At 40.5% G+C, this 27,918-nt stretch overlaps 1 protein-coding gene across 8 annotated transcripts in view; it reads left to right on the top strand.

The window, feature by feature from the left end:
* zmynd8 (zinc finger, MYND-type containing 8) overlaps positions 1 to 27,716 on the top strand; it is a 33,796-nt gene extending 6,080 nt beyond the window's left edge. Inside the window, exons 1-21 of one of the 8 annotated variants that reach the window (XM_050036968.1) lie at positions 3,957 to 4,084; positions 9,032 to 9,099; positions 10,021 to 10,172; positions 13,093 to 13,236; positions 13,445 to 13,558; positions 14,081 to 14,146; positions 14,354 to 14,446; positions 14,546 to 14,633; positions 15,406 to 15,461; positions 15,591 to 15,668; positions 15,788 to 15,903; positions 15,986 to 16,485; positions 17,250 to 17,384; positions 17,549 to 17,704; positions 23,179 to 23,712; positions 23,856 to 24,377; positions 24,571 to 24,767; positions 25,297 to 25,377; positions 25,488 to 25,566; positions 25,673 to 25,912; positions 27,015 to 27,716. In XM_050036968.1, the coding sequence (XP_049892925.1) occupies positions 4,071 to 4,084; positions 9,032 to 9,099; positions 10,021 to 10,172; positions 13,093 to 13,236; positions 13,445 to 13,558; positions 14,081 to 14,146; positions 14,354 to 14,446; positions 14,546 to 14,633; positions 15,406 to 15,461; positions 15,591 to 15,668; positions 15,788 to 15,903; positions 15,986 to 16,485; positions 17,250 to 17,384; positions 17,549 to 17,704; positions 23,179 to 23,712; positions 23,856 to 24,377; positions 24,571 to 24,767; positions 25,297 to 25,377; positions 25,488 to 25,566; positions 25,673 to 25,912; positions 27,015 to 27,190 (3,609 nt within the window). In that variant the 5' untranslated portion in view covers positions 3,957 to 4,070 and the 3' untranslated portion in view covers positions 27,191 to 27,716. Of the gene's footprint in view, positions 1 to 3,956; positions 4,085 to 4,913; positions 5,043 to 6,101; positions 6,555 to 9,031; positions 9,100 to 10,020; positions 10,173 to 13,014; positions 13,237 to 13,444; positions 13,559 to 14,080; positions 14,147 to 14,353; positions 14,447 to 14,545; positions 14,634 to 15,405; positions 15,462 to 15,590; positions 15,669 to 15,787; positions 15,904 to 15,985; positions 16,486 to 17,249; positions 17,385 to 17,548; positions 17,705 to 23,178; positions 23,713 to 23,855; positions 24,378 to 24,570; positions 24,768 to 25,296; positions 25,378 to 25,487; positions 25,567 to 25,672; positions 25,913 to 27,014 lie in introns of those variants that run through there. The other 7 variants (XM_050036962.1, XM_050036964.1, XM_050036966.1 and 4 more) reach the window with 7 other exon arrangements.
* Positions 27,717 to 27,918: the final 202 nt, after the last annotated feature.

The raw sequence follows: 27,918 nt of genomic DNA, 5'->3' as shown, positions 1-27,918 counted from the left end.
ACGCAACGTTAATTCTACTTCATTTTGCCTGAAGTAGTAACACACTTTTTTAATTAGAAACCATCTGGCAATTAAGCTAACGTTAGCTTACTAGCAAAGAGACTAGCTAGCTAACCAAAGTAAGTCTAGCTTGACTTTTTGTCTTTAGCATTTAGACGTTGCACTAAAAAAATATGTATTCTTACTTTGCTGACAACCCATACTTACCAAGGCCATTTCCCACCACATTTTTTTTTTTTTAATTTTCAGTTTACCCTTATGCCAAAGACTTTATACTCCAAAGTCAATGTACCATCTGTAATTAGCTGTCACATGTCAATGTGTGAACAGCTCTTCCCGGCCTGCACTGATATTATAAAGGACTCACACTGCTGGTAAACCCCTTGCAGTGATTTCCAAAAGCAAGGCTGGATGACCCTTAAGACAAAAACTTTTCCTTATTAATTCTGTCAGGGTGTCTGCAGGTTCTATAAAGGTATTATAATGTCTTGAATTCAGTTTTATAAATATTAGGCCTTGAATTTTATTGAATGTTTGCTTAAAATGACCTTGAAAAGGTCTTGAAAACCATTTAAGTGGCTGGTACCAGTACGCACCCTGCCTGTTACAAAAATTTAATTTAAAGATGTGATGATGATGATGATGATAATACTAGTACAAGTAATAATAACATTAACAGTAATAATATATGTTATTTAATGGCAGCTTTCATGGCACTCAGTGTTACCTTACTGAATGTAAATTAAAAATGAGATAGACAATAAGCAACAAAGCATATGCATAGATTTTGGGTTATACAAAAAAAAAACCGGTGCATAAAAATATCACTAGAATCCGGAAAAATTAAGTGTTTGACGCTCAAGATTTTCTGGCAGAGGTCCCCCACAGCCATTGCTTCATGTGTGGCCAACAGGATATAGCTCAGAAATGACTTAAAATTGGTATGAAATAAGACACAGTTGTTGTAATTACAAGCTAGTTAAAAAAAGATGGGTTTTAAGAGCAATTTTTAATTCTGTAATGGAGTCCAGCATACAGATGTGAGGGTGAAATGAGTTTCAAAGTTTGGGTGCGGCTTAGGAGAAGGCCTTAGCACCCACTGTCTCATGTCTTGTCGACATCGTGCTTACTTATCACATACTTGTAAAGACCATTATTAGAATCAGATTTATTGGACAAATATGTGAGCACATACAAGTAATGTGAACCAGGTTTTTTGTTGCTTTCGATGTACATGAATAGAAATAAACAAACAGCTAAAACAAGGACAACAAAGCTGCACACAGCGCTAAAAAACAATATGTATTTAAGAATGGAGCAACAATGAAGATTTTAAATTGTAAGAGCATAGAAGCAAATCTGTTAGCCTCTTTAGACAAATGTTGTTAAATGGGCTCCCTCTCAAATGGTTAACTTATGTATTCTTGACATAAATATGTTTGAGAATCTCTGGTCTAGTGTGCACTGGGCTGTTATAAAGTTTTACCACAAGAGGTCGCTGTTGTCTTTCTTTCAGTAGAAGGAGAGGCCACAGGAAACTGAACAGTGCAGGCTGGTGCTTCTCAGCAGCCAAATATTATAAACTACAAAAACCAGAGTGTAATAAGCATCATCACCAAGTGAAACAAACATTCAATTCCAGCATATAAGCTTTAACCTACAAAGAAGCAATCATTTGTTTTTCCCCCCAAAACAAATTAACCCAACCTATTCTCCTGTTCAGTGATGGTTTTTCTGCTCACTAGGTAATTAGTTCCATCGTAGTTTTGAAATGAGTATTGAACCTAGTCTGGAGATAAGTAGTTACTCAAGTAATTACTCTTTTTTTTTTTATAGATTTGAATTGTCATGTCTCAGTGGCAGTAGACGCACAAACCACACTGAACTTAGAATGTTGCTAAAAACAAATATCAAAACACAATTGCAAACAAAATAGAGACAAGTTAAAAGTAAAAAAGTATGCCCATTAAACATGTGTATATGCACAGGTTGCAAAGTGCTAAAAGGTGTGCAAAATTGACATGAACTTCTGTTGCAATTGCCATGTATTTAGCTTTGCAAGTTTTTCTACAAATGAATAAAAATGGAATACATTCTAAACGTTTAAATATAAACTTTGTTTAACTAGGATGTCACACTGAGATTAAAACCTCTTTTGTAAGTTAGACTTTGCCAAGACAGGGTCATATGGCAGCATTAAAACAAACAGGACAACAACAACAAATCACAACAGTGACAGTAGGTATATCAAGATATGTTGCATAATGAAGTGCAGTAAAGAAGGCAGCAGTTTTTAGTCTAGAGTTTGTGAGTTGATTGAGGCAGCTGCAGCTAGCCGTGACCACTTCCTGTATTCTAAGTTTAAATTCACTTAAAGAGAGAAGGATTTTGAGTTTGAGCTTGGCCTGCAGATCGTTCCAGGGCCAGAGACCTTAGTAGAACAGACTTGTTTTCCAGCTTCTGTTCTGGTAAAAGGCACTTTAATTCTAAACATTTACATTTGATTTTGCATGATTTACAAAGTTATGGTTATAAAGTGTATAATCCCTTTATCTTTGGTCCACTCCCTCACATATTCAGCATACATGTCTGTCTTCTTAGCATGACACTAAATCCTTTCCTGCTGCTAGCTGTGCATGTGCTGACAACTCTGCAGTATGTGTGGGAGCTGCAAACACTGTGGATACGTGCATATGGAAAGTGTAACTAAAGTTACAATTATATATAAAACTGTGAAATATGTAAAAAGGAAAACTTCTGTCTGTCAAATGAGACTGGATTTTTCATTAAATTAATACTTCACCATAAAATGACCATTTGTACATCAGTTAGTCATGTTGTATTACCTTGAATTCATGAAGAAAACGTTCTCACATGCCTCCACAGAGAGTGGAGAAGATTTATTTATTGATTGGGGACCATGTTTAACAACAGCAAAACTATATCAAAACATCTGTTTAGAAACTCACACAACTCATGCCGTACATACAAGTCTCATTTATCCAGACTAATGCTCAGTACTTCCCGAACACATGCATTTTTACAAAAACTTGACTATTAAAAACTTAACTGAGAGTGACACTTATCTGCGCTTACTTTAAAGCCAGACTCCAATAAGTCTTGGCCAAAAAGAAGTGTCAGGGGAGGGTTCCTTGGACCCCTCAACAGAGGTCTGGGCTAATTATTTTTATATTCATTATTAATTTTTGTTTCATAACTGGCCCCCTGGCAAAGCAAGTTGAGTACCAGGCAAACAAAAGAAACCAAGAAAAGGGCAATGTTGCAAAAAAGAAGTGTGCTTACAGAGTATTCAGAGGTGTAAGTCATTGACAATCTTGTGAAAATCTTGTTGAATCATGCTCCATTGCAGAATGATACAACAGAAACTGGCTGTCACTGTTTCTTTAACAGTATAATCTTGGTTGAGCCACGTTGTTAACATGCGATCACACCAGTTCAAAAGCCACACTCTGGAAAATCACGTGACTGTAATGTAGTCTGCATTTTTAGCATTGTTGTCAAACCTTCATAGGTTGTAGAGACAGAGTACATTTCATTTAGTGCCTGTTTACTCATTGCTGTTATGTAAATAGCTGTTTTTTTTTTAATCTTTTCCATGATGGTTGGTTGAACTTGAGGGTGGGAGCTAGTGAGACAAATTCCTCCTTAGGAACACAGCCGCAGGCCTGTTCTTTGTGTGCACATCTGCTGACTTCTCATTGCAGCTACAGCAAAGGCCTACTTCGTAGCAAGTTTATGAAACAGCCGTGGCTGAATGAAGTCCTCTCGCTAGCTGAGTATTTTGATCTGGGCCTAGCTCCTCTTTGCTCTGAGTACTGCGTTTTAGCTCGCCTGAGCTAAACAAAAGACAAGCAGCCAGGAAATGCACTAGCCAATCAGCAGCTGCCTTACATTCTGTCGGCATGCGTGGCCAGTCTCAGTGTGCCTTATATCAGAGCAGTGAGTCGGACAGCTTGGAGAGCCGTGGCTGTGCTCTGAGCAGGGTGAGGGCTGACAGGCTGTCCTCCATGTTTTAATAAGCATTGACATATCACACAGAGTTTGTAGCCATGCATCCACAGAGGTAAGCCTTATTTTCATTCTTTTACATATACAACACTGTTGATAAGGCACCAGCCACTGTGTGTGATCCGTGCCTGAGTAATAATACAGGTTTGTCTGACAGACTGGGGGAGGGGGAAGAGTTTTTGTCACCCCACAGCATAAGAGTGGAGCTTGGAAAGAGAGCATAGCATGGTATAGTACAACAGGCTGCTAACTGGGTGGCTGTCTGGACACATACATTAGGGGGGCACAGGTCAAGTGTAAGGTCATTGTATATTCAGAGTGTACTGACTAGGAAAACCTGCTTTCTTTTGTCAAGATCAAAAGAGGATTGAGTTTGTGGCTGCCCCAGGCCTGTGCTGTCAAGATGGCAGGCCTGTTGAGGGATCCATGCAGGATGGGAGAGACAGGGAGCAGTGCAGAGGGGAGTCCCCAGAGGAATTAACAGATGGTAAACTGACAGCACAGCAAGTTTAATTTAGGCCTCAAACTGGCATGAGAGCAAGGCAGCAGGGCACTGTTGTTAATTGTTTGTAGGACTAACATGGCAATGAAGAACTGTAAATGATCTAATTTTTCTACACCTTACCCCAAAACCCAGTTTACCTCACCACAATTCCCTTTTTTACTTGGTGAATAAAAAAAATGCTGTTAGGGGCCTAATCCTGTAAGCTGCTCACCAGTTTTCTAAAATACCAATTATCTACGGACTAAATATGCCATTGCAGCTTATTTATCACAGGGTTGAAGGAATTGCCTGAGCCTAATGGTGTGCACTGCCTCCCAGTGTTGTTCTCTGCTGCCGAGTGTCAGCCATTTTAGAGAGCTTCCCCTTTCTGTCCCTCTGCTCCAAGCACACTGAGTATTTGTATGTAAGAGAGAAGGAAAGAAGAAGGGAAGGACTTCCTCTGAAAAGGCTCTGCATAGAAACCTCATCTCATCCAGAGAGGCTTGAAAACCTGTTTGAAGTCGACCAGGTTAGATTGAATTCTCTTTCTCATGATGTTGGTTTTCTGTATGCATGAATCAGATACAAAAATGATTACATTTAGTTTATGATTGTATCTATTTCAGCCTGTTTATCAGTATTTTTATTTTATTCTGGAACATTAAATATATTCCAAGTGGGATATGTGATTTCTGTCATTATTAGAGGAGGATGTCTGACAAAGGCTTTGCTTTAAGTATAAACAGGGGAACTATGGCCTGGATATAATGGCGCACATAATGTTGCTTGACCAGGGTTCAGGAGCAGTCTGCATTGACTGAAACAGCAAACCCCCCCCCCTCCCTCTGTGTTTTGTGAATGGTGCTTGGTAATTCGTCTAATCCCCTCATTCCACTGTGGTGTGGGGATTGGTGTGGGCACACTTAAATCTGCATCACACTGATGCTCACAGCCTATTTAGTTTGGTGTCTGTCATTGAACTATCCAGCAGTTGACCTTCTTGGACCTGTGTAGATGATGAAGTTGGCCTTGACATTTTGGCCTGGATGTTTCTGTCTTGAACGATGTTTTATACTTGTGTTGCACTGATTGTACCAATGTGTTTTAATTGTGTGCGTTGTTTGTATTCATGCTGTGAAGGTCTGTATTGATTAAATGAAATGCATACATTTGGTCAAGCAGAAATAACTCACAGAAAGATGGAAAAATGCATATTTTTTCTCTCAGTTATTAACGGTGTATTAGACTTTTCATCTTTATTTTGCTCACATCCACATCTCCAGGCAGATATTGATTATGAGACAGTATATGTTGAGGAAGCATTGCAGAGAGAGGGAGGGAGGGAGGGGGTTATGCTTTCCATGCTGTCTGGGAGGCCTGTGACATTTTCAGTCCCGTCTTTGTGTCCAGTATTAGGCCCATGCTCCATATCAACATGCTGGGGCACATAATAAGCTGTATGTGGTCTTTTACAGCAGATTCGACTGGTGCCATGTGTACGTGCTGTGTGTGCGGTGCGCACAGTGGTCAGAGAGAGGGAGAGAGGGAGAGGGAGAGAGTGAGTGTGTTCAAAATGGATGCCATACACATACACTGGCTGAGAGCACAGCGAGGGAGGGAATCTGATCCTCTCCCTGTCAAGCCTGTAGAGCTGCATCTTACATGTCTGATAAAAGGCACACGACCGGTATATGTCTGTATGGGGTTTAAAGGGAGTGAGAGACTCGGTTTTCAGGAGGTTTTTAGAAACAGTGAGGAACAGTCCTCTCTGCATTGCAGCACTGTGGCTGAGGAGAGCGGGGAGAAGAGAGCCTGTGTGGCACACCGAGCTGAGCACCCAATCAGGCACCTCCATGTGGTGCTCAAGCCAATCGGCAGCCTGCAGCCGAGGTTAAAGATTGACAATTGCAGGAGAGAGCAGCAGGGAGAGAAGGCCTTCTGGGAAACCTGGACCCATCTTTTCCCTCATCCCCCAACGCCCTCAATAATTGAAAAAGATTAAAGAATAGGCTGAAGAATCTGTATGTGAGTAAGGAAAAAGGTATGCTGTTGATTTCCTACATTGAAGCATGGATGTTGTGGCAGTGGTGGGTGTGGAAAGGGTGGTATCACTAGGTTACAATAGGCTGTTTATGTGCTCTGTGGTCTTTGATTTAAAAATGTTTTTGTCAGAATGGGCAGCATTGATTTTTGTCCTTGTGCCTGTCCCTGTCTGTCTCTTTGTCTTTTGATGCTGTATTTCCTGCCCTGGACAGAACAGGATGCTGCTGGGGTTGATTGTCTGAGGCTGTCCAGACAGGTTAGATGAGGAGGCCAGTAAAGCCATTTCACTGCACTCCTGTCTATCTCTGCAGATGTGCTGTGTTCCTGTCTGATATTTCATCCTTCTTTAGTGATGGAGGAGCAGGAGGGGTAGGGGGGGCGGGGGGTGGTGAACAAGACTGTTGAAATGGAAGCAGTGTTTTTGTTTTCGGCGAATGCCTTTATATTTTTCACACAAAACATCCAAATGGTGCTTTACTTGGTAGTAAATCAAACAAAAAATTGGCAGAATTGAAGCCATCTGTACGGTGAGGCCGGTGCAGTTGCTGTGGCGTCAGAGATAGTGGCAACAATAATAGGATCGACAACAGAGCGCCTGCAAACCAAGGTGAATCATGTTGAACTGATACTAAGAAAAACCTGTTGGGCAGATTTTGAATAGAAGGTGGTTCACAGCAAACTGTAGGTTGCATTTCAAGGAAATGTTTCTCAACACAACTGTGGCTGTGATTATGCAATCCATTATGATATGCTGTCTGTTATTAGGTCACTGATCATTGAATATTACGTGGTGTTAAAAGAAAACAGGGAAGTCTTATTTACTTGTTTTTCACTTGTTGGGTGTCAGAAGGTTCAGACACTGCAGAATCTACTGTTCTGTGTTTTCGTGTTTACTATTTATAGATCCTCTGTCAGTGGAGAAAGGTGCCTGCTATTTATGATTGGAGAATGGCCTTACACATTGAGCTGCTTTTGCTCCTCTATTGGTTGGCTTCTATGTATTAAGTCTAAAATACAATCATCATTTATTTAGCTGTGTTATCAGCATTGTCAGTCATGATGGGTCCTGAAAGTTGCAGATTATTTTTGGTAATAAGTCTATACAGGACCCGTATCATGTCTGGCAATACAGTATGTCTGGCATGAAGCATTTTGGAGGCTCTTTACAGACGTTTTCATGCAGCATATTTTATTTATTTTGTAATAATTGTTTTAATGTATTGAAATTATGTGACCTTGAGCAGAGCAGAAAACGTTGAAAGCAGTGTTTTTGTCAGCTGCATACAGTGCTGGTGGATTCAGAATCTACAAGTCATTATTCAGTTGTAACCATTCACAGACACAATCTGGCAATTTGTTCCTGGTGATCTCTTCATTTACTGACTAAAAGGAATATTTCACCAACAAAATGACCATTTGTAAATCAGTTAGGCATGCTGTGTTACCTTGAAATTGTGAAGACAAAAAACTTGAACCGTTGATTTATTGACTGACTGGGGATCGTGAGAAACAACAGCAGAAACAAACAAACTCTCACACAACTCATGCAGTATATCCAGGTCTCATTTATCTAGTTGTATGTTCAGTACTTCCCAAACACATGCATTTTCGATAAAAAACAAAACAAAAACGTAATATAATAACAATATATCTCAACGGGACCTTCCTGGCTAATTAAAGGATGACTTAAAAAATATATATATATTGAAGTCTGGCTTTGAAGAGAATGTAGATAATTTTCACTTTTAGTTGAGTATGTATAGCATATAATTTTTTATATAGTTTTGCTGTTGTTAAATGCAGACCCCAGTTAATCAGTACATCAGTATGTTCACAGTTTTCCATGGAGGCATAGGAGTTTTTTTCACACAAATTTAGGGTCATTTTGTGGATGAAGTATTCCGTTATTCACTGATATCATTCAAAGCTGTTGAAACCTACGTTATAAGCATAGCACTTTCTCCATCCGTCTTCAGAAGTAGTTGTGATGTAGTACTGTAGATGTGTTTTAATACATTTTTTATAGAGGATTTATGATGGTTCTGTTCCCAACTGAGCACCCCAAATCTAACCAGAACTACATTGTTAAGAGACAACCTGCTGGCATAGTTGACCTGTCTTGTTTAGAATAACCCCATTGTGGTGGGATGAGGGACATGAAGAAGATGGTGAGACTGTTTAACAACAAACCTCTGCAGGAATGCGTTACAGTCGTAACACTTAAAAAATAAGCTTTTGCTTTTATAATATAGAGTGAAGAGAGCTGACAGGAAATAAGTAAGGGGCAAACATCTTAATCTTCTCGGCCACCACGCTGTCCCAACTAGAATGTACCTCTAAAGAACGTGTTGTTGTAAGGAATACTTTCAAATAACGTTCTCCAGGATAATAGCATGATTAATGGATATGAGAACTCTTCAGCTGTAGGTTATGTTTGACTGGTAGACTTTTGACCATGTTCTTATTTTGCATCAGTTTGGCAGAGGAAGAGGAGAAAACTGAGGTTACGACAGACGAAATGGAGATTTCAACACGGTCCAAAGGTGAGAACACACTGTACAAGTTTGTTTTTGGATAGGTTGGCAAAGCTCTGTTTCTATACTTGTGTAATTATTCAATGATATGTGCAGTAGTTTGGTTGTAGTTGTCTTGGTTTTATATTTCATGTATTATGAGGGGTGTCATGATTCTCCAAATTCACAATTTGATTTGACTTTGGATTTTAAGATCACAATTTGATTAAATTCTTTAATTGAACTTTTTTATTTCAGCACAGGCGGCTATGCCACTGTTAGACTGTCGAGTCTTAATTTGTTAGGATCAACAGATCAATAGTTAGATATAACTGCCATATTTTTTGGACCACATGAGGCCGTGTGGTCAGTTTAAAATAATTTGTTTAAAATGTATTAACAATAACTTCTTTCCTAAGTCAACTGGGAACAAAAAGTAGAGCCACTAGGTGGAAGAAGGGTACTTTAAAACAACAGCTTTAGTTTCCTCCCCTTGCTTCACTTTTACTTTCACTTCACTCGTGTAGCCCATAAACTGTTGTTTTTCTGTCAACCACACCTTTGTTGTTTACATAACCCCAGTGGAAGGCAAAACGTTGCTACACTGCCGACTTCAGTGAAGCAGGAGGTTCCAGTTTTATTGTTTTTCCGGTTTTCAGTTTACCGGTAAGCTAAGCTGTGTTGTCTTTCAAAAGTAGAGCGATGGTGGTGGTGGAGATCACAAATCCTGCTTCTGATTTTGATGACCAAAATTAAATTGATTTTTTGATCCAGAATCAAATCATGACACCCCTATATATTATATAACTCACCGTTCTTACTGTCTTCACCTGAGGGGGATCTTTTAGAGTGCTGGAAAACTCTGGTGTGTGATATCTGTTGTTTTCCTGCCTTAAGTAGGCCATCAGTGTGCCCTTCCTGGTTTGTGTAATCTTTGACCTTTGTCTGCAGTTTCAGACACAGGGTCAACAGAACGGATGACCCAAAAACGAAAGATGCCAAGTCCCTCTCATTCATCTAATGGTCACTCGCCTGCTGAAACATCCCCTTGCCCAGTGAAAAAGAAGAAGAAACCAGGTGCTATGAGCAGCAGCAAAGACCAGGTAACAATCACCAACAAACAGGATTTAAACCTGCTATCAACCTGACTGACTGATTGTCTGTCAGACTTAAACTAGACAGTAACTCGATTTTTTTTCATGGTCAAGAGGTCAAGCTCTTTGAGTAAAGATGTGAATGAACCTAAAATGTATTCAGATTATGCAGTTGTGTTAAAGGCTCAGTTCACCCAAATCACCAAAAACACTTCTTGCCTCTTACTCCTAATGTGAATAATTTTGATTTTACCTGCCAAAGGTCTGAGATGCCTGCAACTGAGACTGCTTCAACTGCTTCAAACATGGAATTTTGGCATAAAAGTGATGTGTTTGAAGTGTTTGATTTGCTGTTAATTGGGGATGAGTTTGACCCCAGTCGAATATTGCACCGGACTGACATTAGGTTTAATATTTTACAGAGATTTTTTTCTGTTTTCTTTTATATTTTTGTTGTGAGGTTATATGAAAATAACAATAAAAACACAAACATCTTACTCAAGAACTTGATTTTATTCTGCAGGATGTTAGTGCATAATCTGCTGCTAGTTTTCTTATTTATACTGTTGCCAGATAAGAACTTCCTTTACTGTAAACAACAGTATACTGTTTTGTTTCAGCAGGACATTTTGGATCCATGGGGATACAAAATCCTGTAGAAAACACTCTTGACAACAATCTGCTGCTGATATATTGTTATTCAGAAATCAAAATATCACAAGCTTTTACATCCAGACCCTCAAGACCAGTGTATTAGACGATAGAGCTCATGTACGATGTCAGCAAATAAAGGACCTATCTCAGATACCATGACAGGTTATGATGACAGTCTTTTTGCTGTGGGGAGAAGTGATTGGTTGTGATCAGTGATTCATATTCTGTCAATATTTTAAAGGAATACTTCAACCCCCAAAACAATCATATGTATATCAATTACTCATCCTGTGTTATGTTTTTCTCACACGCCTCCCTCGAGAACAAAGTACGCAAAAACAGAGAAATTTCTTGATGATTTAGAGGAAATGAGAGCTGCATTTAACAACAGCAAACTGTATCAAAACATTTGTTTACAAACTCACATAGATCGTGCAGTATAATCCAAATCTCATTAATCCAGTCATATGTTCAGTACTTCCAAAACACGTGCATTTTTGCTAAAACATTATGATTTGAAACAATTCAGCATAACCAGTCTCACCCACAGACGAGTAGCGCACCTGTGCAATTGCAAAAGTGATTTAAATATTACGGTTCTAGGAAAAATGCATGTGTTTGGGAAGTTCTGAGAATATGACAGAATAAATGAGACTTAGATTATACTGCGCGAGTTGTGTGAACGTTTGTAAACAGATGTTTTAATACAGTTTTTCTGTTGTTAAAAGAAGACCCTTACAATTTCAATTCAACAATCATTTTCCTGAAGTTTCATGAAGTTTTCTTCATGAATTCAGTGTAACATGGGGGGAGTAATTGAAATATAAATGATCATTTTGGGGGTGAAGTGTTCCTCTAAGGCCAGTTTTATTTAGGGAAGGTTCACTGAGCATGGATGCTTTTTTGCAGGAACACCCTGCTTCACCTCAGCAAACATTAGGCACAGTTAGACACATCCACACCCGAAAGCTTCCCAGTTTAACCACAGTCTACACTGTTGGCCACTTTGCAGCTCCAGTGGAACAGATAGAGGTGAAGGTCTTTCAGTTAAGAAATTTAATTTCTTGTAAAAAGTGAGATGTTTTGTATTTTCTTCTTCAATGCGCCCCTCTGCCATTTACCTTCACCAGTACTCTACAGTTTGCTCCAGGATTGAGTGCTTTATAGTTTTGTTAAACTGGCATCAGGGGTACGAAACAATGTCTTGTGACACTTAGGCAAAGGTATTTCTTTGCTTCATATAGACATTTAAGCTCTGAACTGTTATGTTTCTTGGTCATTTGCAAAATTATTGCTGTTTGAAGTATGAATAATGGCATGTTTTTATATACCTGAAACTGTTTGCACTTTGTTACATGCTGTTATGATTCCAGCTGTTGTAAGTCTGATTCCTGATTCCTTTAGGGGCTAAATATTGTGTGATCTAAATATTTAAGTATTTCAGGAACAGTATGACATGCACAATTACCTATTAGTGTGTTAAGTCTCTGTAGTTTACAGTGTGATGTTTAGGAGTGTCTGCCATATGAATAAATGTTGTTGTACACTTTTACACAATTGTTCAATCTCTTTGGATACTACTGGTATCAGTAATTCAATAAGTGATCTGAGGTATGATAAAGAGCTATCTGTGCACCTCTAGTTTTAACACATGCTTTTGTAGTTGCAACTATTTTAGCAAAATTCTCTGCAGTCTGAGAGAGTCCAAAGTGCATGCTTTGCTTCCTTTGTGTGTAAAGCAGTTCACAAATGCACAGTAGGTAGATGATTGCTACTGTCTTTCACTTGGCTCTTTAAGATTTCCTTTGTAAATGATTAGTAGCCACTGTAACTAATTGAGCTTTAACCAGTCTAATCAAGGCTGATGGTGGTGTTCTGAAACACAGACTCAAATCAGAGACCTGAGCAAGTCACATCATTTAGAAAAAGTATATATCCAGACCTGTTGTCTTTTGAGGTCATTTCCATCACAATGGAAAAATGTGATGCTGACTTTTAAATTTCTCAGCTCATCAACCAGCAGTGAGAGTGTAACACTTGTTCTGATCAGGGCTCACAGCAGTCTGTGTTTTGGACTTTAGTGACTGTAGTGTGCCTTTTTTGATGTGTGCTGTGTGTGCATGTATGCTTGGCTTCTCTAATCTCTTGCCTGATTTTGACATTCCCCAACTTTGTCTTTCTTTTGCCCGCATTCCAGTCAGAACTAAGACATGGTCCCTTTTACTATGTGAAGCAGCCAGCACTCACCACAGACCCTGTTGATGTTGTACCGCAGGACGGCAGGAATGACTTCTACTGCTGGCTGTGCCACCGCGAGGGCCAGGTGCTCTGCTGTGAGCTCTGCCCCAGGGTGTACCACGCCAAGTGCCTCAAACTACCAGCTGAGCCCGAGGGCGACTGGTTCTGTCCGGAGTGTGAGGTACTCACCCAAGAACGTGTAGATGTGTGGGCTGTGTAAACCACATTTCAAAGCAGTTAGTCTAAACCTGTTGTCATATTTGTTTAATAAGGAGGGCCTCTCAGTAAGTTTGGACGATGTGATAAAAACATGTTGAGCCTACATAGATTTTGTGCCACAATGGGATAAGAACAAAGTTTTCAACTATTTTCCTCTTGATGTCTTCCAGAAAATAACAGTTGCTGAGTGTATAGAGACTCAGAGCAAAGCCATGATGATGCTAACTATAGACCAGCTGTCTTACCTACTAAAGTTTGCCCTTCAGAAGATGAAACAGCCAGGTGTAAGTACTCAGGTCCCTCTGTCTCTATATGCAATTCATGCTGCCAAACTGATTATATTGTGTCGAGACATACAGTCTAATTATAGATGGGGTACACTGTATATTCTCATTTCTGCCTTTTCTAATTGAACATTCAGATTCTGCAATTTCGTTATGCTTGCATAATGACAAAAAAGCTCTCGAATCTTGAATTTTGGAGATTTATCACATGGATATTGGCATGTGTTCTTTTCTGGCCAAACTTAATTTTTAGATTGCTTATGTGACCAAATGACACGTTTTTTTTCTGGTCACCATATTCCCATCAGTCGTGCCAGATGTTAAGATCTGCACCCTGAAGTACTACCTGTCCACATATCGGTCCAGCATGATATTATTGACTTGCATGTGCAAATTATTTCTAATAACAGAACTAACAATCATAGTCATTGTACTATAATGGGCCTGTCATGGCTGGAAACCATGAAGGTAAACATGCTAGCTGGTGGTGAGGATACAGCTGCCCCTCTCACTCTCTTGCAGGATCATCCCCGCTTGTCATCTCGCTCCCCCCATGCAGCTTCCACGCAGAGAAAGACTTTTAATTGGGTAATAAATTACACCACTAACAAGACCCCGTCATGATTTCTTCCTCCACTGGTTTTTCCTCCTTTTGTTTGAAGCGGCTTATAGATTTTTTTGGGTGGTAGCATGGTGGTAGCATGTTCATGTGCGGTAGAGGGGAAGGTTATGCACTAAGTCTGGTCTGACAGTTTTTTTTTCTTCACTATCTGCTCTGTCTACTAACCTTTGCAGACCGAACCCTTCCAGAAACCTGTCTCTCTTGAACAGCATCCAGATTATGCAGAGTACATTTTCCACCCTATGGATCTTTGCACACTTGAGAAGGTAAACCACCAGCTGTCGCATATTTGTCTTTGATAATATGAATGTACAAGCGTTAAAAGGTTTGTCAGTCGGACTCCATCTTTTCTTCTTGCATCACAGAATATAAAAAAGAAAATGTATGGCTGCACAGAGGCCTTCTTGGCAGATGCAAAATGGATTTTGCACAACTGTATTATATACAATGGAGGTACGTTTCATTGTGTGGACATCATATTTAGAGTAATCCTGAGTAACACAGACTAATTCCTGCATCTTAATTTTATATATATGTATGTCTTTACTATGTCATAAAAAAAATCACTCGGAGCGTGCTTTATTTTTTTATGAAGAGCTACGTGTGGGTTTTATTTCTGTAACAACAATATCTTCACAATAATGTTAGCTAGGTTGCTAAGCTAACGCTACGTTAATAGAGCTTATTAAAGTTAGAAACACAACACTTACCAGCAAGTTTCATTGTCTTCCACAGAAGGGCTTTTCCGGCTTTGTTGTGATAGTTTCTAACATACCATACATCTCGGGTTAGACAGTAGCTATTGGAGCAGCAGTGATGACACCAGCGCGTTTCTGATAAGTTCAGAGATTTTCAACTGGAAGCACTCAGAGTGGGCTCACAAAAAAGCTGGAGCGCTCTGAAATAAAACGCTGGGTGCGGCGCTTTTTCTCTAGGCGGCAACATATTCTTACTCCTCATTGCAAAAAGACACTGGCTGCTGTGTGGACTCAGGCCCAAATTGATGTTCGTGAAATCAGCTGTGTTCCACTGTTTATTATCAGATATTAATTACTTATTTTGTTAGTTTTGAATTAGAGATTGCTTAGAATAATTAATTTGAAACAATAACATGCTGCTATCATGTAATACAATTCCACTGAATGATGATTTACAATAATATTGAATTATCGTGCTGCCTGGTGTGCATTAAAATTGTGTAACATCATTCATGTCCTTGTTTCAGGCAATCACAAACTGACAGCTACAGCTAAAGTGATAGTAAAGATCTGCGAACATGAGGTTGGTATGTGGTTTGGGTCAAAAAAGATTTTTATATTCAAATGGGATTCTTATTTGCTGATTGATTTAAATCACTAGACGTGACAGCTGAAACTTCATTTCATTTGTCTTTTGATTCTTTAATTACAGATGAACGAGATTGAAGTTTGTCCTGAGTGTTATCTGTCTGCTTGCCAAAAGAGAGACAACTGGTTCTGTGAGCCTTGTGTAAGCTAGTTGAGTAACTTGACGTTTCTGTTGATGATTCCACCAGGTTGTTTACCCTTTTAAACATAGATCACTGGAATACAACCACTTAGTTCCAGTGTTTTACTGTATGTCTGCAGAGTAACCCACACCCTCTAGTGTGGGCCAAACTGAAAGGATTTCCATTCTGGCCTGCTAAAGCTCTGCGGGACAAAGATGGACAAGTGGATGCTCGCTTCTTTGGTCAGCATGACAGGTATCAGCCCTTTGTGCTTCAGTTACTCAGTTACTTGGGCACATTTCAAGCTTTGTTCATAATGTGAATCTTTATCCTTCAGGGCTTGGGTTCCTTTAAACAACTGCTACCTCATGTCCAAAGAGATCCCATTCTCTGTGAAGAAGACCAAGAGCATCTTCAACAGTGCCATGCAAGAGATGGAGGTCTATGTGGAGAACATGAGGAAGAAGTTTGGAGTGTTTAACTACGCCCCCTTCAGGACACCATACACTCCTGACAACAACTTCCAGATGCTGCTGGATCCCTCCAACCCCTCATCCACTCCAATCAAACCTGAGAAACAGGAGAAGATCAAGCTGAGCTTTGATATGACGGCGTCACCTAAGATCTCTTTGGCCAGGACCATGTTGTCTGGGGCTGGGGTGGGAGGGAGCACAGCAGGCCGGCGGCTCCCTCTCAGCGATATGCCTCGTTCCCCTATGAGCACCAACTCTTCTGCCCATACTGGTTCGGATGGAGAGCAGGAGACAGCAGACAAGCCCCAGACAAAAGCTGCAAACAGCCAGTACAGTGCAGGAGAAGAGTCTATGGACTGTACAGGTATTTCAACATGTGTATCTCAGCAAAAAATGGAACGCTGAGTGAGTGTTGTTTGAACGTCAGTGTGTCCTGTTATGGTTAAAAAATAGTTCAGAAATTAAAGTTGTTGCAGATGTTACCTGGGCGTTGAAGAAAGATTGAAATATTCCATTAGCACAAACAAATAAACTATCAATGACTCACTCAGGAGTCTAACCCCAGTCTCCTGCGTGAGAGTCCTGAGCCCATTCATCCACCATTACTTCTTCCATGTGAGGCCTTTGTCGCTCTTTTTTATAATGTTACCTGACTTTCTGGCAGAAAGCTCTAAAGGCTATTTCTCCCATGTGCGATCAAAGACAGCTTGGATTAAAAGTTTTGTCTCTCTTTAACACCACAGGCTTAAAACGCATTTTATATGTTGACAAAAGGGGTGTTGAGTAATACTAGTCTTTGGATGTGGAATGGATGTCACAGTGTTGCCGTCTGATCGCAACCATTTCACAACCAAACAAATAAATTCTCAATAAAAATACCATACCATACCATATTAAATAGATGCATTTGGTTGTTTTCATAGCAATAATATGATCAATACTGCCCGGTCTGCCTTGATCATTATTGGATGGGGAAGCAATGTCACCATCCGGCTGTCCACCTCATAACCGTGTTGCAGACCGCTGGCAAGAACGTCTGACCAATATTTGCTAAGAATTTAGTGTAGCAACAAGAATGTTGTGTCAAATGGAAGGAAACGTAATTAAATGGTAAATATCTCTGAACAGCATCACCTGCCCATCCTCGACCTGGTCCTGCAGGCAGTTCCTTGGACAGCCCTAAACCATTCCACTCTCAGGCTCCTGGCGCTCCTAAGCAGGAGAAGACACCACCAACAGGAAGCATTCTGAACCTCAATCTAGGTGAATCTTTTATGGCGGTTATGTCATATGCATTAAAATGTTTAATAATGTCCATTCTCTGTGAGCAAATACAGGTCACCATTAGACATGTTTCTGCTAGAAATAAAGTCTTTCTCTTGTGCAGATATTGATGTTTGGAATTATTTTGCATTGTATTTTTCCAGATCGGAGTAAAGCAGAAATGGACCTTAAGGAGCTTAGTGAAACGGTTCAGCAGAAACAAGGAGCCACACCAGTCCTCACCTCTCCGAAAAGACAGATCAAGAGCCGCTTCCAGCTGAACTTGGACAAAACCATTGAAAGCTGCAAGGCACAGCTGGGTTAGTAGAAAACACAAAGAAGAACATTTCTAAAGTATATCTGTAATGTTTTTATGGTGAGTTGTTTATTTAAATCAAACAAAATCGTAGATCATCAAACACATAAAGAACTCCACTCGGAACAAGAAATATTCACCAGAAACAAAAAAAGACAAATAGGAAAAACAAAATGAATAATATAATGATGATAAGTATAAATAAACGAATAAAATAAGTAAATAAATAAATAGAATAAAATAAAATAAAATACAACAAGGGGGAAAGAGTCAGAAAGGAAGATGATATGGGTAGTTGATCAATCCTCTTCTGGGTCTGGTATAATGTGTAAGAGGTCAATATATTCCAGCAAAGGTTTCCAGGTATCCTGGAATTTCCTTATCGAGCCCATGAGGGAGAATCTAAGTTTCTCAAGTTTAATGTTATACATAACTTCTTTAATCCATTGATTGTGTCCCGGGGGAGAAATGTGCTTCCACCTAAGCAAAATTAAGCGCCTGGCCAACAAAGTCGTGAAGGCCAGAGCTCGTTGTGCGGCAGCAGGGAAGCCAGCGTTGGGGGGAAAACCAAAGATAGCCGAAAGAGCATTGGGAGTAATGACCACACCATAAGCCAAGCTTATTGTTTCAAATATGTTTGACCAATAATGTATCAATTTGGGACAAGACCAGAACATGTGAATGTGATTAGCAGGTGACTGTTTGCACCGGTTACAGGAATCATGGACATCAGGAAATATTTTGGACAATCTAGCATTAGTATAGTGGATTCTGTGTAGAATTTTGCATTGGATTAGCCTATGGCGGGCACATATGGAGGAGGAATGGACCAAGTCTAGAATGCGCTTCCAGTGTTCATCAGGTAAGTCTGTCCCCAGGTCACCTTCCCAGGCATTTTTAACACGGTTAAGGAGGTCTGGACTTACCGAGTCCATGGAGCCACAAATAACTGAGATGTCTTTCCTCTGATTGGGATCCATATTCAGGAGGATATCGATCAGGGTTTCAGGAGGGCGATTGAGGAAATGAGGAAACTGTTTTTTAATGAAATCTCTAATTTGAAAAAAACGAAAAAGGTGAGAGTTGGGTAGATGGTATTTAGTTGAGAGCTCTGCAAAAGATGAGAAAATGGCATCTGTATATAAGTCATTAACAATTACTATGCCGTTGTTAAACCAAGTTTGAAATGCTGAATCTGTACTCGAGGGTTGAAAGCCATGATTGTTAAGTAGTGGGGCAAGACTGGAGGGTCTATGCAAGCCAAAATGTTTTCTAAATTGACCCCATATTTCAAGAGACACAACCGGATTATTTGTAACGGATGTGGAGGGGAGGGGTAGCTGGGAGCATAATATGGAATGTAAAGAGAATTGGGAGGCCGCCTTCTCCAAGTAAACCCAAACAGGTAAATTGTCAGGATTGCCACCCATCCAGTATGGGAGTTTTTGGATGTTGGCTGCCCAGTAGTACTGAATGAAGTTTGGCAGGGCGAGTCCACCCCTACATTTTGGAAGTTGCAGAATTGACTGCCGGATGCGAGCAGGTTTGTTCCCCCAGAGGAATTTGGAGACCATCTTGTTTAAATTAGCGAAGAATGCTTTCGTAAGTACCAGAATCTGCTGAAAAAGATATAAGAGCTTGGGTAGAGTAATCATTTTAATTAAGCTTATTCAGCCTGCCAGAGACAGAGGCAGGGAGGACCAGCGATCGAAATCGTCCCCAATTCTTTTAACCAAAGGGGTGAAGTTTTTACCAAAAATGTCAGACATAGAAGTTGTTATGAAGATACCTAAATACCGAAACCCACCCTCTGCCCATTTAAATGGGACAAGGGACCGTGGGATCTGTCCTGCCAATGAGTTAATCAGTAGCAGTTCGCTCTTTTGGTAGTTAGGTTTGTATCCAGAATGTTTACTAAACTGTTCTAACATACGAAGAACAACAGGAAGTGATGTGACAGGGTTCGATATGTACAGTAGTAGATCATCAGTGTAAAGTGATAATTTGTGTGTAGTATCAAACCGCCTAATGCCCTTGAAGCCCTCGTCTGCACGTAACCAAATGGCTAAGGGTTCTATCGCAATTGCAAACAGTAATGGCGACATTGGACAGCCCTGTCTTGTACCTCGCTGAAGGGGAAAAGAGGGTGACTGCATATTGTTTGTTTGCACTGATGCCACTGGGGCAGAGTACAGTAATTTAACCCACAAGATGAAATCTGCCCCAAGGCCAAATCTCCGCATGACTTCAAAGAGGTACCTCCATTCCACCCTGTCGAAGGCCTTTTCTGCGTCGAGCGAAACCACCACCTCTGGAGTATTTGGGTCAGGCATATTAAGAATGTTGAGGAGTCTTCTGGTATTGTGAGATGACTGCCTTCCTAACATGAAGCCTGTTTGGTCAAGTGAAATGATATGGGGCATTACTTGCTGTAGACGAAGAGCAAGAACTTTAGATAAAATTTTAAAGTCTACGTTTAACAGTGAGATGGGTCTATAATTATTACAAAGTAGGGGGTCTTTATCTTTTTTGAGAATAAGCGTGATTGTGGCCTTCGACAGGGTGTCAGGGAGGCGCTGGTCCGAGAATGCCTCATTATACATGCTCTGCAAAACTGGAGAAAGAAGAGTGGAGAATGTTTTGTAAAATTCCACGGTGTAGCCATCTGGGCCAGGCGATTTGCCACTTTGTAGCAACTTGATTGCCTCCTGTATTTCCATAGTAGATATGGGCCTGCCTAGGTCCCTGGCGAGATCAATGTCAATTTTGGGAAAACTAATCTTGTCCAAAATACTGTATTCTATGTCTTGGGGGGAGTCTGAAGTGTATAGTTCAAGGTAAAACCTGGCAAATGTTGTATTAATATCCTCTGGGTCCAACAGGACCTCGCCAGATGAGGATTTAACAGCTGGAATCGCTCTAGAAGCAGCTTCTGCTCTGGCCTGGTGAGCTAGGAGTTTACCGGCCTTCTCTCCCGATTCAAAGAAGCGTTGCCTGGACCGGAGTAACTGTGTTTTAGCTTTATTTGTGGAGGCAAGGTCAAATTCTGCCTGAAGTTGAAGGCGTCTTTTGTAAAGGTCAGGGTTGGGATCAATTGAGTATTTGTTATCAACTTCAGTAATTTTCTGCAGTAAATCTGCCATATGGGATGTTTCAGTTTTCTTCAACTGGGAAACATAGGATATAAGTTGGCCTCGCAAATAAGCTTTTAAGGCTTCCCAGAGTATTCCCCTAGATATGTCCGGTCTGTCGTTTATCTCAAGAAATAATACAATTTGTGAGTGTAAAAATTGTTTGTACGAGTCCTCAGCCAATAATGTAGAGTTAAATCTCCAGTGCTTAGGGAAGTTGTACCATCTGATGAGGCTAATGTCTAGAGAGGTTGGGGCATGATCGGATATGACTATGCTCTGATAGATGCAAGAGTGAACTTTTGGAAGTAGTCTATTGTCTAGGAAAAAGAAGTCTATGCGGGTGTATGTGCGATGTACATGAGAAAAAAAGGAAAATGCTTTACTTGTGGGAAATTTGTGTCTCCATGGGTCGGACAGCCCAAGCCGTTTAGTAAAGATGTCTAATGTCTTAGCCGCTTTGGACAAGGGTGACATTTTGCGTGAAGATCTATCAAGGTCAGTATCCTGAACCATGTTAAAATCCCCCCCTATGATAATATAGTGGTTTTCAATGTCAGGAAAGGATGTAAAAAGTCTGGCGATGAACTGGTCATCGTTCCAATTTGGAACGTAAACGCTTGCTAGAATAACAGGAGTGTCCTGTAGTCTACCGGATACAACAACGTAGCGGCCATTGGGGTCTGCTACTGTTTTAGATGGTTCAAATATTATATTTTTGCGAATCAAGATGGCAGTGCCTCTGGTTCTTTGATTAAATTTAGAATGAAATAAGTGGCTGACCCAGCTTTTTTTAATTCTTGCCAATTCCCTGTTACGAAGGTGGGTTTCCTGAATAAAAAATATGTCCCCCTTTAAATGCTGTAAATGGGTCATAATCCTGTTAATTTTAGTAGCACAGTTCACCCCCTTAACATTCCACGAAATAAATCTGATATTATTGTTTAAATTAGCCATCTCTCTTTGTTGTAACAGAGTTGATCAAATTCAATAACTGTAACGGAGGAAGATGATGTGAGGGTTGGAAAGGAGTAAATTGACAAGATGACCATGCACCAACAACAAAAGGGAAGAGGGGTGAAAGCAACAAAAGAAAACAAAACACCCACCATAGAAACAAGGGGGAAAAAAAGAAGAAATAGAAAAAAGAGGAAAAAAGAGAAAGGAAAAAAAAGCAAAAAAAAAAAAAAAGCATACATACAAACACACAAATAAACAAGTCCCCAGACCTGAGTATCCCCAGCATTGAACGTCATATGTGTCCTTTGCACAACGGTGCTTCGTCCTTGCACCTGCATGCTCACTTCCGATCCCAGCTCCTAATGTTTCCCCGTCCCACAGTTATTAACAGATAGCTCACGGACAGAGCTATAAACATGTACAACACACCCACACATGTGTATACTAACTAGTATAATGAACAAACAACAGTCACACAAGTGGCCCTGAGGATTTCTCTAAAACAAGATCCTGGTTACTGCCCCATAATTTGTCAACTTATGTTCCATATGGCAATCAAAACAAATAAACAAAAATATCCAGATTACAAACTGATTATAAGTCCACATAAAAAAAAAAAAATACAGAGCAGGATTAAAACTAAAGTGCAGACCAAAACAAGGCATTGTTAAAGCTGCCTTAAAAATAAATAAGTAAATAAATAAACTTTGAACATGGTGTCAACATGTGTTTCACATAGAAATCAGAACAAATAAACAAAAGTAGCAAAATTGCAATATTAGACACGCCCCCCCCCCTCCTTCTATAACTATAAGTCTACATAAGAAACTGAGCAAAACTAAAGTTAAAGTGCAGACCGAGACGAGCCCGAGAGGGGTATCTGACTTAAAAAGTGACAGAGAGAGCGAAAACATAACATCACAAAGATTACTTCTCAACAATTTGACGCTGTCAGGGCCGCATTAAATGATAACAGTAGTTATAATGTTATAACAATAATTATAGTGAGACCCAGAGGTATCAACAAGTCCGCCAGAGCTCTGGCTATAACGTTGTCGTTACCTCTCACACATGTCAGTTGTTTTAATTAAAAGTCTATAATATATCTAAGCCCCATTTTAACATCACATTTTTCCACCCCATTTCACTCCCATTTGCACCCCAATGCACAATGCTAGCATTGTGTCAGAAACAAAAACATTGGATTGGTTGATGCAGCCTATCACAAGTCTCTGGCATCAGTTTAGAGCTTCATGTCACCAGCTTCCATTGAAAGTGATTTGTAGCCTGTAGCCATGTTGCTCGTAGTGTGAACACAGTATTGATATCTGAACCCTATAACACTGAATGGCGATGTGATATTTCCCTCCTATTATATTGTTTGCAGGTATAGATGAGATCTCTGTGGATGTATACAAAGGCGTGGAACACAGTGACTCAGAAGACTCTGATAAATCAGACTCCAGTGACAGTGAGTATGCCAGCGATGAGGAACAAAAGACCAAGGATGGTCAGGATGCAGCACCCGATGATGAAGCCCAGAAGGAGCCTACTAAAAGTAAAGTCAAAGAACAGCCTTCCCCGAGCCAAGATAAGGAAGGTAAAGCTGATACACTTGTGGCATCTGAGACTGCAGCAGGTGACGCCACTACAACACCATTAGATGCTCCAACTAAAGAGAAAATAAGCACTGATTCTGAAAAAGAAAGTCCAGAGAAGACCAAAGCACCTCCAGCATCACCTGGTCTAAGAGAGAAGGCTCAGGCGAAGGAGGAGGCAAAGCAGCCTGTGGCAGTGGAGGACTCTGACTCAGAGAGAGAGCTGGTTATTGACCTTGGAGAGGAACAGGGAGGCAAGGACAGAAAGAGGAGCAGGAGAGACAACACCACTGCTAAAGAGTCATCTGCTGGTAAACCTGAAGGTAAGAGTTGTACTTTTCACAGCTGATCCCACAAGAAAGAATCAAACACACGCAGAATCTAATGCCCATTTTTGAATGTATGTAACATAGGAAAACATCATCAGTGTTATAACTGGTAAATAATGTAGGTATTTCCCTTGTAGGTAAAGCCCCGACCCCATCAACACTGCCATCTCAAAACAGTACAGCACCTTCCACGCCCTCCAGTGTTTCCACACAGTCCCCTATGGCCATTCCTGTCACCATGGTGTCCTTCACTGCTCCCTCACCCGCAACCATAAGCCTTGCAACTGTGTCCAGTGCCACCGCAACACCCCCCTCTTCCTCCTCCTCGTCCTCAGCCTCCACCACACCAGCTTTGAAGAAACAGCGTCCTCTGCTGCCCAGAGAGACAGTGCCGGTGGTGCAGAGAGCTGTTGTGTGGAATCCCACTGCTAAGTTCCAGACCTCCTCTCAGAAATGGCACATGCAGAAGGTGCAGCGTCAGCAACAGAATCAGCAACCTGTGGCGACCACACAGATGCAGGCGTCATCTCCCAGGCATGGCCAGGCTCAAGTGCTGACACAGACACAGGCCACTGGGAACGGGTCGACAGCGGTGTCCTCATCTTCAGCACAGCAGTCTTCACAAAGCACACGCTATCAGACCCGACAGGCCGTTAAAGGTAGATAAAACATTATACACTTTGCATGCTAATAACAATATTCAAGCATGACTTCACAAAGTGTGTGGGCCTGTGTACATAGTATCAAAATTTCTCCATTTAATGTTGTTTAGAAAATCTTACAGTTTAATCTCTACAGCAACAAATGTGTTTGTTCATTATGTTTCTGATTAATGGTCTTCTCATATTCCAGCTGTTCAACAAAAAGACACTCCACTCAGCACATCCACGTCAGCTGTCACCTTGGTATCCAGTAGTCCAGCTTCTGTAGCCATGATGGCAGCATCAAGTTTAGGTACAGCTGCTACATCTTCACCAGTGGCAACAGACCTGTATATCCCCACTGCCTCGGCGGATGTGGCTGCAGATATCGCCAAATACACTAATAAAGTTAGTATAATTTGTTGTTTACAGTTGAGTTAGCACTGACTGGCCATTCCAAGATGAAAACAAGAGTGGCCTAAGAGCTGTTTGTTTTATGTCAGGGGTGGGGGTGGTTTTTTTTTCTTTTATTTTAAATGGGGGATCCCATTTTCTACTTAAAATGGGACTTGAAGATGACAAGACAAAGAAACCAGATTAGTTTTGCTAGTAGGGGTGTAACAGATCTGAAACCAAGACTTAAACTGCTACATGAATATCTACGGCCTCTTGTCACTGTAAATTATGGCCAATGAGCCACCCTTGAATGTTTGAATCTTTTCAAATGAAAATGAAAAATAAAAGTTATTTACTATTTTTTTCCCAGCTATACATAAATTGTACCAAATCATCAACCCAAAACTGACTTACATACCAAACTATGAATTTTGTGTACTGTGGCACCCCTAGTTGGTAGTTCACATATCATTCAGATCCACCCATAAAATATTTTCTTCTTGAATGAGACATCAGTATTTTATGGTCTGCTCTTTTTCAGATAATGGATGCAATTAAAGGTACCATGACTGAAATCTACAATGACCTTTCTAAGAGTACGTCAGGGAATACAATAGCAGAGGTAGGTGTTTTCTCTTGGTCCTGTATAGACTCAAAACACTTCAGATCATCACAGTGGCTTTGCATGTGACTCATTACTTACCTTAATGTGCCCATGGGTTTTTAATTCAGATAAGACGGCTTAGAATCGAAATAGAAAAACTGCAGTGGCTGCATCAGCAAGAGTTGTCAGAAATGAAGCACAATCTTGGTGAGAACTTCAGTGATCAGCAATATACTACACATGTAGTCTTCTTCTTCCAAAACTGTGTAATGAGTTTTACTACATTTGATCATGTTTGTGCACTTCACTGTAGAGCTGACAATGGCAGAGATGAGGCAAAGCCTGGAGCAGGAGCGAGAGAGGTTGGTGACTGAGGTGAAGAAACAGATGGAGCTGGAGAAGCAACAAGCAGTGGATGAGACAAAGAAGAAACAGTGGTGTGCTAACTGCAGGAAAGAGGCCATCTTCTACTGCTGCTGGAACACCAGCTACTGTGACTACCCCTGTCAACAAGCCCACTGGCCAGAACACATGAAGTCCTGCACCCAGTCAGGTAACGGCGTGTGACAGCATCAGCATGCTGTTGATGACATTCACACAAGCAAGAGCTATTGTTTTTTAATTCCTACGCACCGGTGTTAGCTGTGGCTGGAGGCATTATGTTTTTGGGTTGTCTGTCCGTCCGTCCCATTCTTGTGAATGCGATATCTCAAGAACGCCATGATGGAATTTCTTTCAGTATGGCAAAAATTCTCATGAGTGCAATATCTTAACAAGGCTTTGAGCGAATTTCCTTAAATTTGGCACAAACATCCACTTGGGATCAAGAATGAACTCATGAGATTTTAGTGGTCAAATATTAAGGTCATTGTGACCTTAAAAAACATGTTTTGGGGCATAACTCAAGAATTCATAGGCTTCTTATGACCTGTTGATCAGACAACTTCACACAAATGTCTGATAGGATAAAATGACAAAGTAATGACATTTTATAGCCAAAAGGTCAAAGGTCACCTTCACTGTAACATAATGTTCTGCGAAACCACTTTTTTCGACCACTTTATCGTCATAACTCAGGAGCAGAAGGGGAGACATTTCTTCAGATACTGAATTGATGACACTAATCTTGGGTGACCACTTTGAAACTGGGTTTAGATTTTCTGTGCTGCAGGGTTGCAGACATGTGTGAAGCAAAAAGAGCAGCCGCGCACATCCAAATAGTGAAGAAGGTGCTGGACTAAAAGAATTAAACTAAACAAAGAAAGAAAGAAAAGTCTGCACACTTCAGCTCCCTTTTTAGGTCCATTTATTCCATCATCATGGAGTGACATTTTGGGCCACAGGTGCCCTTCTTCAGACCCTGCTGAAGTGTGCGGACTTTTCTTTGTTTGTTTAGACATGTGTGAAGCAACCATGTTTTAGCAACAACCATATTTGAAGCATTGTCAACTGTCATGGCTACTGAGTCTGGACAGACATAGATGTTAACTGCAACTGGACTGGTTCGCAGAAGCATGCAACCGTGGGGCGGTAATTCTAGTTTTTTCAGCTCGTAACTCTGTCTGGAAGTTTCCAGTCCTTTGCTTGACTGCATAATCACCAGCTTCATATTCATGCATGTAATCTAAATTTTTTCACTTTTGTTCTATTTGTAGCCACAGCCCCGCCACAAGAAGCTGAGGCTGAGTCGACAGCAGACCTCCCAAACAAAGGTTTAGGGCAGACTAGCAGTGGCCCGAACTCTCTCAGAGACACGCCAGTCTCTGCACCATCAGACAAAGACTGTGAAATGGAGAAGAGCACTGATAACGTTGCTGTCACTTTGTCCTAAACAAGCTTATCATACTTGAAAATGTAAATGTGTATAGATTTTTTTTTTCACTCTAAGGATATGTCTATGTAAATTGTTCTGTTCAAGCAAGGGAGCAATCTAAATTCGTTTTATTTATATATTTTTTGTTTTCAGGGCTCACACACTGTCCCCACTGCACAGCGGTCTTCACATTTTAAATGCGGAAACAAGACTGACGGCAGATAGTTAGTAACCACTAGAGGGGGCAGTTTAAACAAATGTATACTGAATATTCATGCACTCCTTTACAGTCTATAGAGAGCTGTCGTACAGAGATCTTAAGAGCATGCCTGAGTGTCACATACACATAGTGTAAAGGACAGCAGTTTAACAGTTTAAGACTGCAAAAATGTAACCCGTGTTAATGGACCACCCAGATTTAGGTTAGACTGTTGACAGAAATGTCTGTAAATTCCTTATTTTGTATTCTGTTAATTTATTTGTTATTCTAATGTTGCCTGCTGTATACTGCAAAGACAATAACAAATACAAACATTTTAAACAAGCTGTTTATATGGTTACACCGTGGTCTCATTAGTTATGAAGCAGTCTGCAGAGTATAGTTTACACTAAATATCGAGTGTGCACCTTGTTTTTTAAAGGCCCAGTGTGTAAGATTTAGGGGGATGTATGTACAGAGATGGAATATATTATTCATGACTGTTTTTTTTTTTTGTGTGTGTGTGTCTCCATATCATTGTGTTTTG

Source organism: Epinephelus moara, chromosome 24 (genome assembly GCF_006386435.1).
Source record: "Epinephelus moara isolate mb chromosome 24, YSFRI_EMoa_1.0, whole genome shotgun sequence".
Classification (NCBI taxonomy): domain Eukaryota; kingdom Metazoa; phylum Chordata; class Actinopteri; order Perciformes; family Serranidae; genus Epinephelus; species Epinephelus moara.
Note: the sequence above shows the minus strand (reverse complement) of the source record. Positions and strands in the feature narration are given on the sequence as shown.